Here is a 14,080-nt window from a genome sequence, read left to right as displayed (position 1 = left end):
AGAACAATGCATTCCCCTGCAGAGCTTTTATTCATTATGAGGCAATTCTGACAGTGAAATTATATATATATATATAGAGAGAGAGAGAGAGAGAGAGAGAGAGAGAGAGAGAGAGAGAGAGAGAGAGAGGTAAAGAAGCTCGCACTCACAGGTCTTATCAAAATCCAAAATGGTGTTTATTCAGTAAAAAGCAACTAACGTTTCGGCTTGCACTCCCTTCGGCTTTGCAAACCCTTTGGGTTTAAAAGGTTGATGAATGTTTGTATTTTCACTTTGAGAAAGGCTTGAGTGCAAGCCGAAACGTTAGTTGCTTTTTACTGAATAAACACCATTTTGGATTTTAATAAGACCTGTGAGTGCGAGCTTCTTTACCTCTCTACCTAATTTTGGGCTTTTTGCACCCAGGCAGCTATGACCATTTGACGTGTTGTGCCGGCTTTCGGGCTCTCTTATATATATATATATATATATATATATATATATATATATATATATATATATATATATATATATATATATATATATATATATATATATATATATATATATATATATATATACTAGTTATTTAATTAGGGGTAATATTTATGTGCAAAAAATGCGAATACAATCCTTATTGGACTGCAGAAGAATTAAATGTTTCTGGAGCTGTTTTAGGTTTATTCTCTGTATATTTTATGTGGACAAGGATGCTTGCAGGTTGTAAGGGGAACATTTTAAAAAGATTGTGTGCGCTGAGCAGTGAGTGAATTGTGTGTGTTTATATAAAAAATACCTGTGCCCTCCATATACTGGTGGTCTTGTGTAAGTAAGTATAAGACACATAAGTCTTATGACTGCTTTACCTTTGCCTATGTACCACTACCAAAAGGTAGATCAACTTTAGATGCAGAACCAACACTCCCTTTTGTTTAAGTTATAAAGTCAATTAAATTAACCCCTGCCATAGGGCTAAACTTCCCAAGGGCCTTTGACGGATGGTGTCATGCGGCCAAAATGCATCTGTCAGATGTAGTCCCATGGGTCAAAATATAACGGGGCTGATATAAAAATCTGATGAGTAAACTGCATGTAAGATTTTCCATACGACGTGACAAACACTGTATGCTGCATTTTCAGCAGAAAAGATAAAAACAGATAGCGTTGGAAAGACTTTTTTCTCATCGATATACATTGACTGTCAGATGTAAACGCATGGACAAAAGACTACATACGACTTTATCTGATATGACTTTACATTACAGCTGTGGGTGATCAGAATTCGTAGCATCATACGAAATCTCATGGTGGTGTTGCATGGCATGATCATATAAAATCTATCCCACAAAATCTGAGCACAAACCCATTCATGAGGTGTAGTCCTTATGGTAGATTGTTTATGCGGTTAAAATAAGCAGGGAGAGGAGTCCTTGAATTTGCCCTGCCACCTCCTTTTTGCTTGATTCCAAAAGGTAGAACTCTGGGCTGAAAGCTGGCACAGTCAGGTTTTTCCAGTACAAATGAATGAAAGCAACAGGAGGAGTCAACTGCGCATTTTGTTATGTAAACATGGGCACCTGGAAAACAACCTTTATGCAATGCATAATTACTTGCACACCCATTCAATCAAATACTTAGAATGGAGTTGATTTTAAATTATTTTACAAATATGTTGTATTGCTTTATTATACAATTGTGCTGGGTTTAGGCACACGCTTATACATTATGGGGGTTATTAATTGAAGTCCGAATTTATCTCAATATTTTCTACATCAATCAAATCCGGTCGGGTTTTTTACGCTTATTTATTATTTTTCCCGAAAATGAGCTTTGCGGCAAAAAACCCGATTTCACCCAAAAACTCCGATCTTTTGCATGAAACCCAGCGCATCAAAAAATCATTGGGGCTTCTCCAATTTACTTATATGCAACCCAAACATCTCCCATTGACTTATATGCAACCCCAATCTGAGATGCTGGATTTTCTGATTCTGACTTTTCCATCCTCTGGGTTTAGTAAATTCCAAAAAATTTGTGATTTTTTAAAAGTCTGATTTTATAAAATAAAATCACAAATTTTTCATAATTTTTGCATTCGGAGTTTAGTTAATAATCCCCTCTGTGTATATACATTTCAAACACAGTTACAAACTCCAGATTCTTTACATGCACTGCAAATCTTGCTACAAGTTATTGATCAGGTGCTAATAATGAAGCAAAAATAATTATTTAAACATAATACAACACATTCTATAAAACCATGTGAATACTTATGAGCAGTACATTACACCATAGACCATTATATTCTTCATTTTAACTGTGGCTCAAACACACATCAAACTGATTTAAAAAAAAAAAACCCTTGTTTACAAAAGGCTATATATTCACAAAAACCTCATATTTACATCCCCTGATTTTAAGTTTTCCCTCATTTTACACCATTTTTGAGGTCTCATCAATATATAATGCAGAATTAATTTGCCTGATTTTACATTTTCTCTGATTTTATATAAAAAAAATTCTGGTGCCCTAAAAAACATATAAATGGGGGTTCTACTGTAAGTAAAAAATAATTTGCATGTTGTTTTAATATGTAATTCATAAAGATCTTCCCTTAAAAGTGACATGGCTATGGGCTTATGAAAGGCATATGAAAGGCAGAATAAGCAATAGACGAGTCTGACTGCTTTGCTACTTAAAAACTCGAAAGCGCCTCTGTGTCTGACACTCCCATCTCATCTCTTAGAGTTTCCTGCTCAATAGCAGCTTAATTCAGGTATATCTCATTTCTGAGGAACCACAGTTCTTCACAATATATTACAGTCAGGGAAATTAGATTTCTGTGTGAGCTGCAGCAATTCAGCTGCATACTTTTCATTAAGAACAGAGCAGAAAATGATCCTGAACCAGAGCCAAATATATGCACCAAGCCATCAGTCATTTTTATAATTCAACTGAAAACAGTTGTGTATATACAATTTAAAGTACCATTTATAAGCTTTTTTTTAAAAAAAAATGCATGATCTCCTGACATTTAATATATAAACACTGAATCCACTTTACAATTCTGTCATCCTGCTAAAGAGGAATTTGAGAAAGAGCAAAGTTAGAGACATGATGTTGCTCCTACCCTGAATTAGAGAAACAGCTCCACAGGCCTTGGCCGTGATTCCATAGCAGACGGTTAAAGACACGATTGAAACTACGATATATGTGCAAACATTCCACGTCAGATACTTTCCAGATGCGCTGGAGAACCGATCGAATGTTTGTTCTGACAATATCCAAAACCTGGAAGAGACATTTCAGGTAAATCAAACCACTTTAAGTACATAGCGTTCTGGCTAACCCTTAACCCAGCTGGCCCTCTTTACATGACAAAGAAATAATGGTAAAAAATATGAATCTCCTCTTTCGATAATCTCCTGGCATTTAATTGCCACATACTATAAATTAAAAACATTTTACTGGAAACAAAGAATAAATTGTTCTCTGCTGAACAATATTAATCCTTTTGCTCTTCTCGACATACCGTAAAATAAATTAGGGTCACCACCCCTGAGTATAGCTGAGTAACTATGCGATCTCCATCCCTCTGTAATGATGCCTTAATGTCCTGATTACACATCATTTACAGATTACTGTCAGCATTCATGTTTTGTTGGTAATTGGGCTGTTCAACCATGTAATTCTTCTGTAAAAAATAGGCCTTTACGCTGTCCATTTACATTTAAAACAATAAATCTACACAATGGGCTTTTTTATTGCCATGATAAAATAGTGTTTAAAAATAAAAGCTAACATGCTGGAAAAAATAGGGCATATACTGGAAAAACTTCTCACTTAACTACAATGGGGAATAAGACAGGACCTACAACATTAGTGCTTCTGGGAAGAAGAAGTCTCAGAGTGACTACACGTCAATGTGGTGCCATTATGTAATATTAACATTTGTGGGTGTCGTTTTTGGCTCGGTTATGGTAATGGTGGGAAACAGTCTGTAGAGCAAAATAGGAGAAACAAGAATAGGGAGATCATGAATGGGAGCGGCAAAATAAAGAAAGATCTTTTAGCTCAGGAGAAGCAACCAGTGCCTCAAGAGATTCAGTAAATTGCTTTGAATTCTGACAGTTTCCATGCTTGGGAATAAGCAAACATTATCCAGCAGTACAGCTGTTCTGGAAACGTTGTTGCTTCAATTTTGCAATTGTATATAAAGCATTTTGAAACGAATGAAACTGAACAGAGATAATACCCGAGGCCCTTCAGCTATTGTTGAACTGAAATGTCTAGCACTGTAACTGGTTTATTATTGGCTTAGAAAGAAAAGAGCCAAAGCTCAACAGCCACTGAAAGGCTGAAGTCTTTATGTCTGTTCACTAAAGAAAAAAATAAATATGAAAAGACTAAATCGTGTATAATTTTATTAAATAAGCATTACCAATAACACCCGAGGATACTGTTTATAGAGATTCTGCCTTGAGCTGAGCCTAGATCTTTGCTGCATTTCACTATCCGTGTGGTTTTTCAAATCAGGCTGATTCAACAAAACATGGGGGGTACACATACTCATATTTATAGTGCAGTGGTCCTACATTAAACATGGTTAAACATATGATTACAGATATATGAAAACATTGCTCTATTGACCATTCAGCAAAAGTCCAAAAATATATAGCACAGAAAACAAGAGGTCATCCTAAATCTCACCTTAATTGACCAGGGTACCAGGAGAGTCAAGGGAAGCAAAAAAGCTTTCTCCCCAAAGTCACTTTAACTGGTTTTCAGGCTGGGTACCACAACAAGGTTCCAGCTTGGGAACCACTGCTCTAGAACTCTGTAGCACATTAAGCACATTATCATTCTCTCTTCACATAGTGGCCTTTGCTGTCATTAAAACACACAGAGAAAGCCAAATGCAGTCCTGAGCCAACCAAGGGCCCAATGCCTGCTTTTTTCGCCTAGCTTCTAACCTTTCTAATCTGAGTCAAGATACAATTATAGATCAGCACAACCGGCTGATCTATAATTGTATCTTGATTTGATGATCCAGTGGACGAACTGTGAAAAAGATCGGCAATGGAAGAAATTTTGAGGGTTTACTTTTCCTTTAAATCTGAGTGCCTGAAACCCTACCCAAAAGCCTTTGTGAAGATCTCCACATTGAACCCAAAAATCCTCAAAGGCCCATATTAACAGGCTCATTTCTGATTCAGTGCTGCTCAGCTAAATTCTTTACAGCCAACTAGTGATGGGCAAATCTGTCCCATTTCACTTTGCTGAAAAATTCGCTAAACCCTGGAAAAATTCCCGTAACGCCATAAAATTTGGGAAATGAATTGAAGACAATGGGAGTCAAAATTATTTTGACACGCAACAATTTTGACGCGAGCGACAATTTTTATACACACGACTCTTTTGTCCAAATGTATTAAAGACAAAGGGTGACCAATTCATTTTGCCGCACAATAATTCTTATGTTCGTGACTTTTCCAAGGTGAATTTTCACAGCAGTTTGGTGAAAACATTCGAGGTGGTGAAGTGCGGAAATTCTCAGTGAATCCATGCGAATCGAACCAACAAATATCAAGCATCTTTTTCTAATAAGTTGACACAGAAACTATTAAACTATTAATGGGAAAGTTTTATAAAGTGTCAGTTAAAGGACATACAGAGGCAAAATGGGTTTTATTCTTTAGTTTAGTAACAATTTTTTTTCTGCAATAGTGTGATTCAAAAACTGAAAATTAGATTTTGTCAGGGCTGATTTATTAATTTTCTGGATCCCAATTTGATTTGTGTAAATCTTAGCCAAAACAAAAAAAGGCCAATTGCGATTTTTTTTGTAGTAGTAGTATTCATGTTTTATTTTTATTACATTTATTACTTCTTAAACATGCAGGTATTTAGGTGGCAAGATTTTTATTATTTACAATTTTTTGAAAACAGATGACCAACAAGTGAATGAATCATCCAGATGCAGAGTAAAAGGAAGCCAATATATATATATATATATATATATATATATATATATATATATATATATATATATATATATATATATATATATATATATATATATATATATATATATATATATATATATATATATGCCATATCAAAACAGGGGGGTTGTGGGAGCACTCTAAAGGCTTTAAAGTATATATATATAAGTATAATAAATGCTATTGCATATGTACCCAAATAGGGGTTATTTTGTTACAAAGTTATGATCATAAAGTTGATATATACAGTATATATGCCCATGTTGATGGTTGTTCACCTCCAAATAAAATAGGTTTTGGGGCTGATTTGTGAAACATCCTATATTTATTTCCAATTGGGATTTTTCATGAATGTTTAACAGATGAGACAATAATCACATTTGATTTCCATCAGAGCAGGGTAATGTGGACCATACCAACCAACTTGCTGAAATTGCAAAATGGAGAGCTGCAAAATATCAAGCTAAATAACTAAAACACCACAAATAATAAAAAATGACAACCAATTGCAAATTGTCTCAGAATATCACTCTCTACATCATACTAAAATGAAAATCAAAGGTGAACAACCCCTTTAGGGCAGAGACACACGCTCATCTTCAGGGAGATTAGTCGGCCAGCGATAAATCTCTTCTTCTTCTTCAGGCGACTAATCTCCCCAAACTGCCTTCCACTGGCTAGAATGTAAATCACCGGCGGGATGGCAATTAGTGCGCTTAATTATCCGAAGTCGCCCGAAGTTGCCTCACACGGAAGGACTTCGGAAAACAAAGCGCTCCGAGTGCCATCCCGCCGGCGATTTAGAAAGAAAGATAATTCAGATGTCATAATTCAAGTCTTTATTATGTTAATGGCTGAGCGTAGCATATACTGTGTGAAAAGGTGTTTTCTTACTTGACAGTACTTTCAAAGGATTTTCAATTTAGAGGATTTTCTGAGACATTTCTGAGCATTAATATTTGTTGAAGAGCTGAACTATTTACAGAGGGTCCCATCTGACATCACATTTTTTCAGTCTCCTTTTTCTCAATAGTCTACTAATTTATGACTATAAAAACAGCTTTTACTTAATTTAAAATTGATGGTACTCGTAACTTCATAATCCCAAAAGAGAAATCTTAGAGTAGGTCATAATACACTAACTATAGAGAAGAACAATTCTCATAAGTCAAAAAAAGAAGAATCACATTATTTAATGATTTTCTTCTGCAATGTGTCAAAAAGACATCTAGATTTCCCACTGTAAATACTTTAATTAGTAAAGGCAAAATCCTGATGTTGAGAAACTGGACTGTAATAATCCCAGCCTATAGCACTAGGGTATTATCAATACTTTCATACTTAAGTGAAGTGAAAAAGACTTAGCACACACCAGAAGTACAGATTTTTGTTTGCATTGATTTGACAGTTGCTTGTTTTCTTGGCTGCAGATTAATACTGTGTTTGGGCTCTCAACGATAATCTCTCCTTCAGGGTCAAATTTGGCCAGCTGCCTAATGTGGTGTGTTTTATTCATTGCTTACACAAACCAGATGGATCTGTACCTTTTGGAATTCTGCCAGTTTACTACCCTGGCATATGATTTTATAAATAAACCGACAGTTCAAAGAAAACAATATGCCAATAGAATATGGCAAAGCTTCAAGAAGCTAATATTGGTACTTAAACATAAACATTACACAAAGAGACTTTTTGTTTGTTGTCTGAAAAGACCGGGCCTCGGAAAAACTGTAACTGCTGAACAAGTTACAATTAAAAACTGACCTAGATGTATCCATCAAGTCAAATATTGTGACACTACATTAAATGGCTTTTTTTTAGAAGAAAGTTAAATATAAAATATGCCCAAAATAATGCATCTAACAGAAGGAAACAAGGCTTAATTATGAATGGCAACAATTGTAGAGGGCAAGCACAATTACTGTTAAAATGATGTTAATATTCCATAATCTTGCACTCAGAAATGATTTTGGAAACAGCCTCTGATTGAATAAATCTGGTTAAATCTTGTTCAAAAGCTGATTATTATTATGCTGCAGTAAGACACTGCCACAGCATTGGCATAGTGATGGGCAAATTTACCACGAAATTCGCGAGACAGCAAAAATTAACAAAACGCATTGGAGTCAATGGGCGTCAAAATAATTTTGACGTGTCAATTTTGACGTGAGCGTTAGTTAGTGATATGTGGGTCGGGTTATACCAGACCCGCACCCGCCCGATATCTGCCCTCCCTACACCCGCGCTGCCCGATCCTGACTTCCGGATTCCTTTTATAGATCTGCGCTGACCAACCCCGCCGATGACGTCACAAAAGTGGCGGGGCAAGCAGGCTACCCTGAAACCCGCGGGTCCTGCGGGTATCGGGCCGGCCCACAGATCACTAGCGAGCAACATTTTTTATACACGCGACTATTTGGTCCAAATACATTAAAGTCAATGGGCGTCCAAATGGTGCGTCAATTTTTATGTGTGTGCCAATTTTTATGTGTGTGCCAATTTTTATGTGTGTGCCAATTTTGATGCGGCTGATTTTTCTCTGGCGAATTGTCGCCACAGTTTTGCAAATTAATTCACTTGCGGTGAATGCGGAAATTCGCCGCAAATTTGTGTTTGGCAAATTTATTCGTCCGTCACTACGAATATTGCACAACATTTCCAGGAACACTGGTCCTTCAAATCAAAGCATCACATGAGATTTCTTGAAGCATAGTGTACCACAGGTACTGCACATAATATCCATGCTTAGTTGCTATTATTATTATGATTATAACTCCATTTGACTATAGCACTAGTTTCGATAATTATAGCCCAGGAGAAGTGAAGCACAAGGAACTGCTTATGGCCATGGGAACTGTAAATGAAATACTGTATGTGTAATTGGCTAGTTCTAAATGCCAGTGGTATTTCTGGGAATATACATTCGCTGGGTATATCCATGGAAATTAGGAGTATCTGGCTATCCTGCCATTTCAATGAGGTTTGCTTTTCTTTCTTTCTACTATTTAGTTTTAAACAGAGGTCACTGTTTTAGAAAAAAACATAAGGGTTTCTATAGAATTTCTAAATTCACCATGGCTTGCCAACAAATTATTGCAAATGAAAATAGGGCACAGATGTCAATATGTCTGAATGATCCAAAGGTTGCTGCATTCTTGAAAGACATGCCACATGCACATACATTAGAGGCATCCATTGGCAATTGATGCCACCATTATCACTGTACATCCAGAAAAAGTTTTGGCTGGAGCAATATGCCTGAAAACGATTACTGAGCTTGTTACACCAGTTTGCAATAACTTGATGAGATCTTGATGAGGAAGGGGCGACAGGTTTGCAGGTACTGAAGGGAAAATGCAATAACTCATAAAAGCTCATAAGCTTACCATGGCAACCAGACTAAAGGATATTTTTCTACAATGAAGGCTTTCCGTGACAAGGACAATAGGGATATATAGATATGTTCCGAAATTATTTTTTTATTTACCTTCATTCAATTTGATATAGAATATTGCAGTACGGATCTAGTGTGGATTGAAATCAGAAGTGCATATTAAACTTCAGTCAAAGGGGGAGCAGAGGAATAACAATGGCTATATTGAGATTATTATGAGTCCTACTTCAGGATGATCATCGTTATCTTGGCATAAGTATCAAACTTGAATCGATGCATTTCTATTTCTTAGCCCTGTATTATCTTACATAGTGAAAGTGACTATTTGTCAAGAAACTAAAGCACTTTTTGGATTTAGCAGCAGGGATGCATCTGTCTTTACAAAGCAAAAGCCTGTCTAACATAACAAAAGGAGTGGAAAATCTTTAGCTTGGTAAACGCACAGCCATTGATAAAAGGAACCATCAGTTCAGAAATAAGTAGCCGCCAGTTCAGAAATAAGGAGCCAGGCCACATCTTGGAAACTGAAATCAATTCTAACTGAAATAATTGCCATCCTGTGGGTGTGTGTGTGTGTCTTTAGTATTGCCAAATGCACATGGCAGTGAGACCAGCTGCCTTATGTGGCACTGAGTACTGTTTTGGTTCAACAAATTAACATGCAATCACTCCCAAAAAAACTCTTGATTCCCTAATTATTCAATTTTAACAAAGATTTAGCAATCGGCAAATATAGAAGAGATGTTTGATATTTAATTTCTATTTCACCTAATTTGTCCTTTGTTTTCTTTTTCATTTCAGTTATAATATTGCTGTGCTGGGCTTTTAACTTTCTTTCCGATTATTACCTATTACCTATTGAAAAAAGCCCTATACTCAACACTTAAGCCACACTTTACTTTCTTCTAGGGATGTCTGCAACATTCTAGATAAAGGAGAGCCTCAGCCTCAGACACAGATACACTCAGGGGAAAGTGTGGGTTTACGGAGAGTTTTTCCATAGCTCCTGTCAATTTTCACTTATTCCAACTGGCAGCCCTTCAATAGAATAACTTCTCCAGCTGCAGCCCATTCAATATTTATACAGGACAGTAGTAGGATATGCTAGCATTGAGTGAATATAGCTCACACATACATATGTTGTTTGTTGCTGCTTGTGGGAAGATCTAATAACCCACTTTAGGGCTCAGATCAGTTTCTTCCTCTTTTTCCAATATAGTCCAATGCATTAAATATCAATTGTTCGCACTAAACAGTTATTATCATTGTAACCATCCAAATAATCTTTATCCTTTATTTATTTTTTATTTACAAGGAACTGACTCCAGAAAATGTGTGTAATTCAATCCCTGTCTCCCGTATTCAATAATGCTTACAAGCAAATTTCTCAATCGTGAACACAACCAAGAACTTGGGTTAATTTCATCAAGAGCCAGTTAACCTCACTACAAGTGTTTGGAATGTGGGAGGGAACTGAAGTGCTTGGAGGAAACTCACACAGAATCAGGTAAAACTTAGTACCTACAGTACTTCCACATAGTGCCCTGCTGTTGCAAGTGTTGCAACATAGTAAGCACAGTGCAAATAAATAGAGAATTCATTTTTGTGCATACAAAATATATACTGTATGTTTAAGGAAGAATAAATAGATGATTAGTACAGGTATGGGATTTATTATCTGGAATGCTTAGAACATAGGGTGCTCTATAATTTTGAACACCGTTCTTTTTATAAAAGATTAGGATTGTTTAGCTACCAAAATGGATTAACAACTGAAGTACAGGGTAGTTTCTTATTAATACAGTCAAAAATAAAAACTGCTTGCTTAATGAACAAGGAAACCCTAATTTACTGAAGGTTGACAATATGTAAGGCACCCCCAGTGAATCATATTCAAGATTTCTCCCTGGGACAATAGTCTTTTTAAGGAAAAAAGTAGTGCAGCACCAAGGTACCATATTACATAATTTTCTCAGGCATCCCTAGGGCAGATTTAGAAGTGTGTGTGTGACTCTAAAGAGGGACAAAGGTAAGTAAAACAGTTGTGCTGCTTTGTTTTTTTTTCCAGGGCTGATGCAATTTTTCCTCTAAAAAAAAAATTAGCTATTAGATTAACTGTAGGGTTCCTACATTATTGACACCAGCGGTATTTCTTTGTCCTTTAAAAAGGATCTAAAGAAAGTAGTATTCCCGTGCTTTCCCTTTAAATAATACATTAATCTTGCAGGCTTATGTATATGTAAAAGCAAGTGAACTGAAGATTAATTTTAAATAATAGAGAACCCGAGCCCCACCATGTCATTTCTGTTTATCAGTTAAAATGTCATATCTTTGAGTCTTGTTGAAATGTGTATTCTTTGACCAACTATTATTTAGATTATGCATTTTCCACATTTTTGTAATGTGCCATAGCCAGTAGGTATCTGTGCTCATCCATTATGGGATGTAAAAGACACTAGGAATGTAGGCCTCTTTTTACAGGGTCGCTGCCTTTCAGCTCTTTCATCTTACCGTGGAATCGGCTTGTAGAATCTCATTGCTTCCAATTCATTTAAGTGAAATAAAATTGCAATAACATAATGGCAGCGGAAAACATTTGATTTTTTTTTTTTTTAACAAAGTGAATAGTTAGGAAGGATATATTTTTTTTTCCTGTAAGCCAGCAAGAATCCATTTGTGCAAATAAAAAGCAGCTATATCCCTGAAACAGTGTGAATGACCTCTGAGCTAAAAAGCCTTGCGAAAGGACAAATACTTTTTAAATAATATAACCGCAGGGGATATCACTAATGCTATTTCATGTGATGTGGTACAGCAGCATGTAGGTAAATATTTATTTCAGATAAATTCCATGTTCTGCGCAGAACATTCTGCTTTTTGGATTCTTAAATGACCTCTGCTCAATGGAAAGAACCAGTATTTTCTGGTCCATTAATAATTTACTATAATATTTTATTTATATAGCAGCAATATCTACAGTAATACAGGAAGGATTTCACATGTTTCCAATGCATTCATCGTTTTGTATGGGAATTTAGCCAAATAACCTGATTTTTTTGAAAGATTGATTCAGAGCATCCCATATCACAAAAATTATACATTTTGGCAGATCAAATTTTTCCACAATTAACGAATTTTCTCTTTAAAATGAAAAATGCTTTGTTTCATGTTACTCATATCAAAACTGCAAATGAAATACTGTTACCATTGAGTATTTATACTTTTTCATCTATTTAGTAGCAGCAGGATGCTGCTTTTATTATTTGGTAAAAATTATTCAAATGCAAAGAATTTCAATTGTGATTGTGTACTGTACCAGCCATCCTACAACATACTAAATATCTAAGATTAACACCAGGGGGCAAATTTATCAAGGGTCAAATTGAAAATTAAAAAATTTAAATTTTCAAAAATTTTTATGGTCAAATTCGACTAGGGAGTTATTCAAATTTAATTCAAGTTTTTAAAAAATAATTAGAATTTGATTTTCGAGGTTTATCATACTCTGGCCTAAGAAATCGAATTTGACTATTCGCCACCTAAAACCTGCTGAATTGCTGTTTGAGTCAACGGGAGACATCCAGGGATCAATTCGGAGTTGTTTGCAGGCTTCCTGAAATTTTAGTTTTTTTTCAGAGTTTTCTGGTCGATTTAATTCATCCGTGTTTGACACAATTGAATTTTTTAAATGAATTTCGATTGGTTGAATTTTGAATTTATGGGAGTTAAGGGGAGTTTGTAAAAACTCACATGAATTCGAAATTTGACCCTTGATAAATGTGCCTCCTGGTTGGCTAGAAAGTATGAAAATGCACAGTGCTTATTTTCTGGGTTGATTATTATTTATGTATAATGTTTAAGCAGAAAAGAAATATAAACATTGCAAATATTACATTACTATTACCTTCCGTTGCTTTACAGAATCCAGTTTTATTAACCAATAGGAAGCAACCTTTGATTTGTGCCATGTCCAGTTATCCATTATCTGTAAAGTAGAAATGAACGAAGATATTAAAATAGGATAAAGAACAGGATCTCTTTTTTTTCCATCTGAGCAAACTACTATCTATTCTGTACAGGTGTACTCGTCTCTGAGCAATGGCAGCACTGGCATGCCTTCAATGTGCCAGTTTTTTTTTAAAACAGATATATTGACTGCAGGTGTTATCTAATCATTCCAGAATGACTAAACTAAGATTAGAAATATTTGTAAGAAAAAAATAACTGTGCTTTGCAACAGCATATGGATAGCAATGTGAAATAAACCTTCTGGTCCAGTTAAGGTCCTGAGTTGTGTTGATTACTATTTGCTATTTTATAGGCTGCTGTTTCCGTAGGCAAATTGTGTTAAACTGTTTATTGCTTGAGGCGCTCAGCAATGCATTAGAGGTCCATGTAGCAGTAAAGGGTTTCACTCTAAGTTTGTTGGACTATGCTGCTAGTCATTTTTCAGCCATTAAAGGCTGCCAGGGAAACATTCATATTGAGCAAATTTTACCTACTATGTAAATGGTCTCCAAGGCCCATTTCCACCAGAGCTGTAAACTAAGAAAATACTTTTTCCGTGTCCATTTGGTAGGTTACTTGATCATAGTGGTAGAATTGTCTGGGTACCCGCTGAGAGGGTTTTTTATATATAGAAATTTAGAGAACGGACACAGGTTATGGGAAAATGTGTGTAAATCTTTTGCTAGAAAGTATA

The 14,080-nt window shown here is 35.6% G+C and overlaps 1 protein-coding gene across 3 annotated transcripts in view; it reads right to left on the bottom strand.

The window, feature by feature from the left end:
- ttll7.S (tubulin tyrosine ligase like 7 S homeolog) overlaps window positions 1–14,080 on the bottom strand; it is a 148,604-nt gene that overhangs the window by 19,533 nt on the left and 114,991 nt on the right. For 2 of the 3 annotated variants that reach the window (XM_041561283.1, XM_018260702.2), the window contains one exon: window positions 13,283–13,363. In XM_041561283.1, coding sequence (XP_041417217.1) covers window positions 13,283–13,363 — 81 coding nt within the window. Of the gene's footprint in view, window positions 1–3,109; window positions 3,271–13,282; window positions 13,364–14,080 lie in introns of those variants that run through there. The other variant, XM_018260701.2, reaches the window with a different exon arrangement.

This window comes from Xenopus laevis, chromosome 4S (assembly GCF_017654675.1).
Source record: "Xenopus laevis strain J_2021 chromosome 4S, Xenopus_laevis_v10.1, whole genome shotgun sequence".
Taxonomy (NCBI): domain Eukaryota; kingdom Metazoa; phylum Chordata; class Amphibia; order Anura; family Pipidae; genus Xenopus; species Xenopus laevis.
Note: the sequence above shows the minus strand (reverse complement) of the source record. Positions and strands in the feature narration are given on the sequence as shown.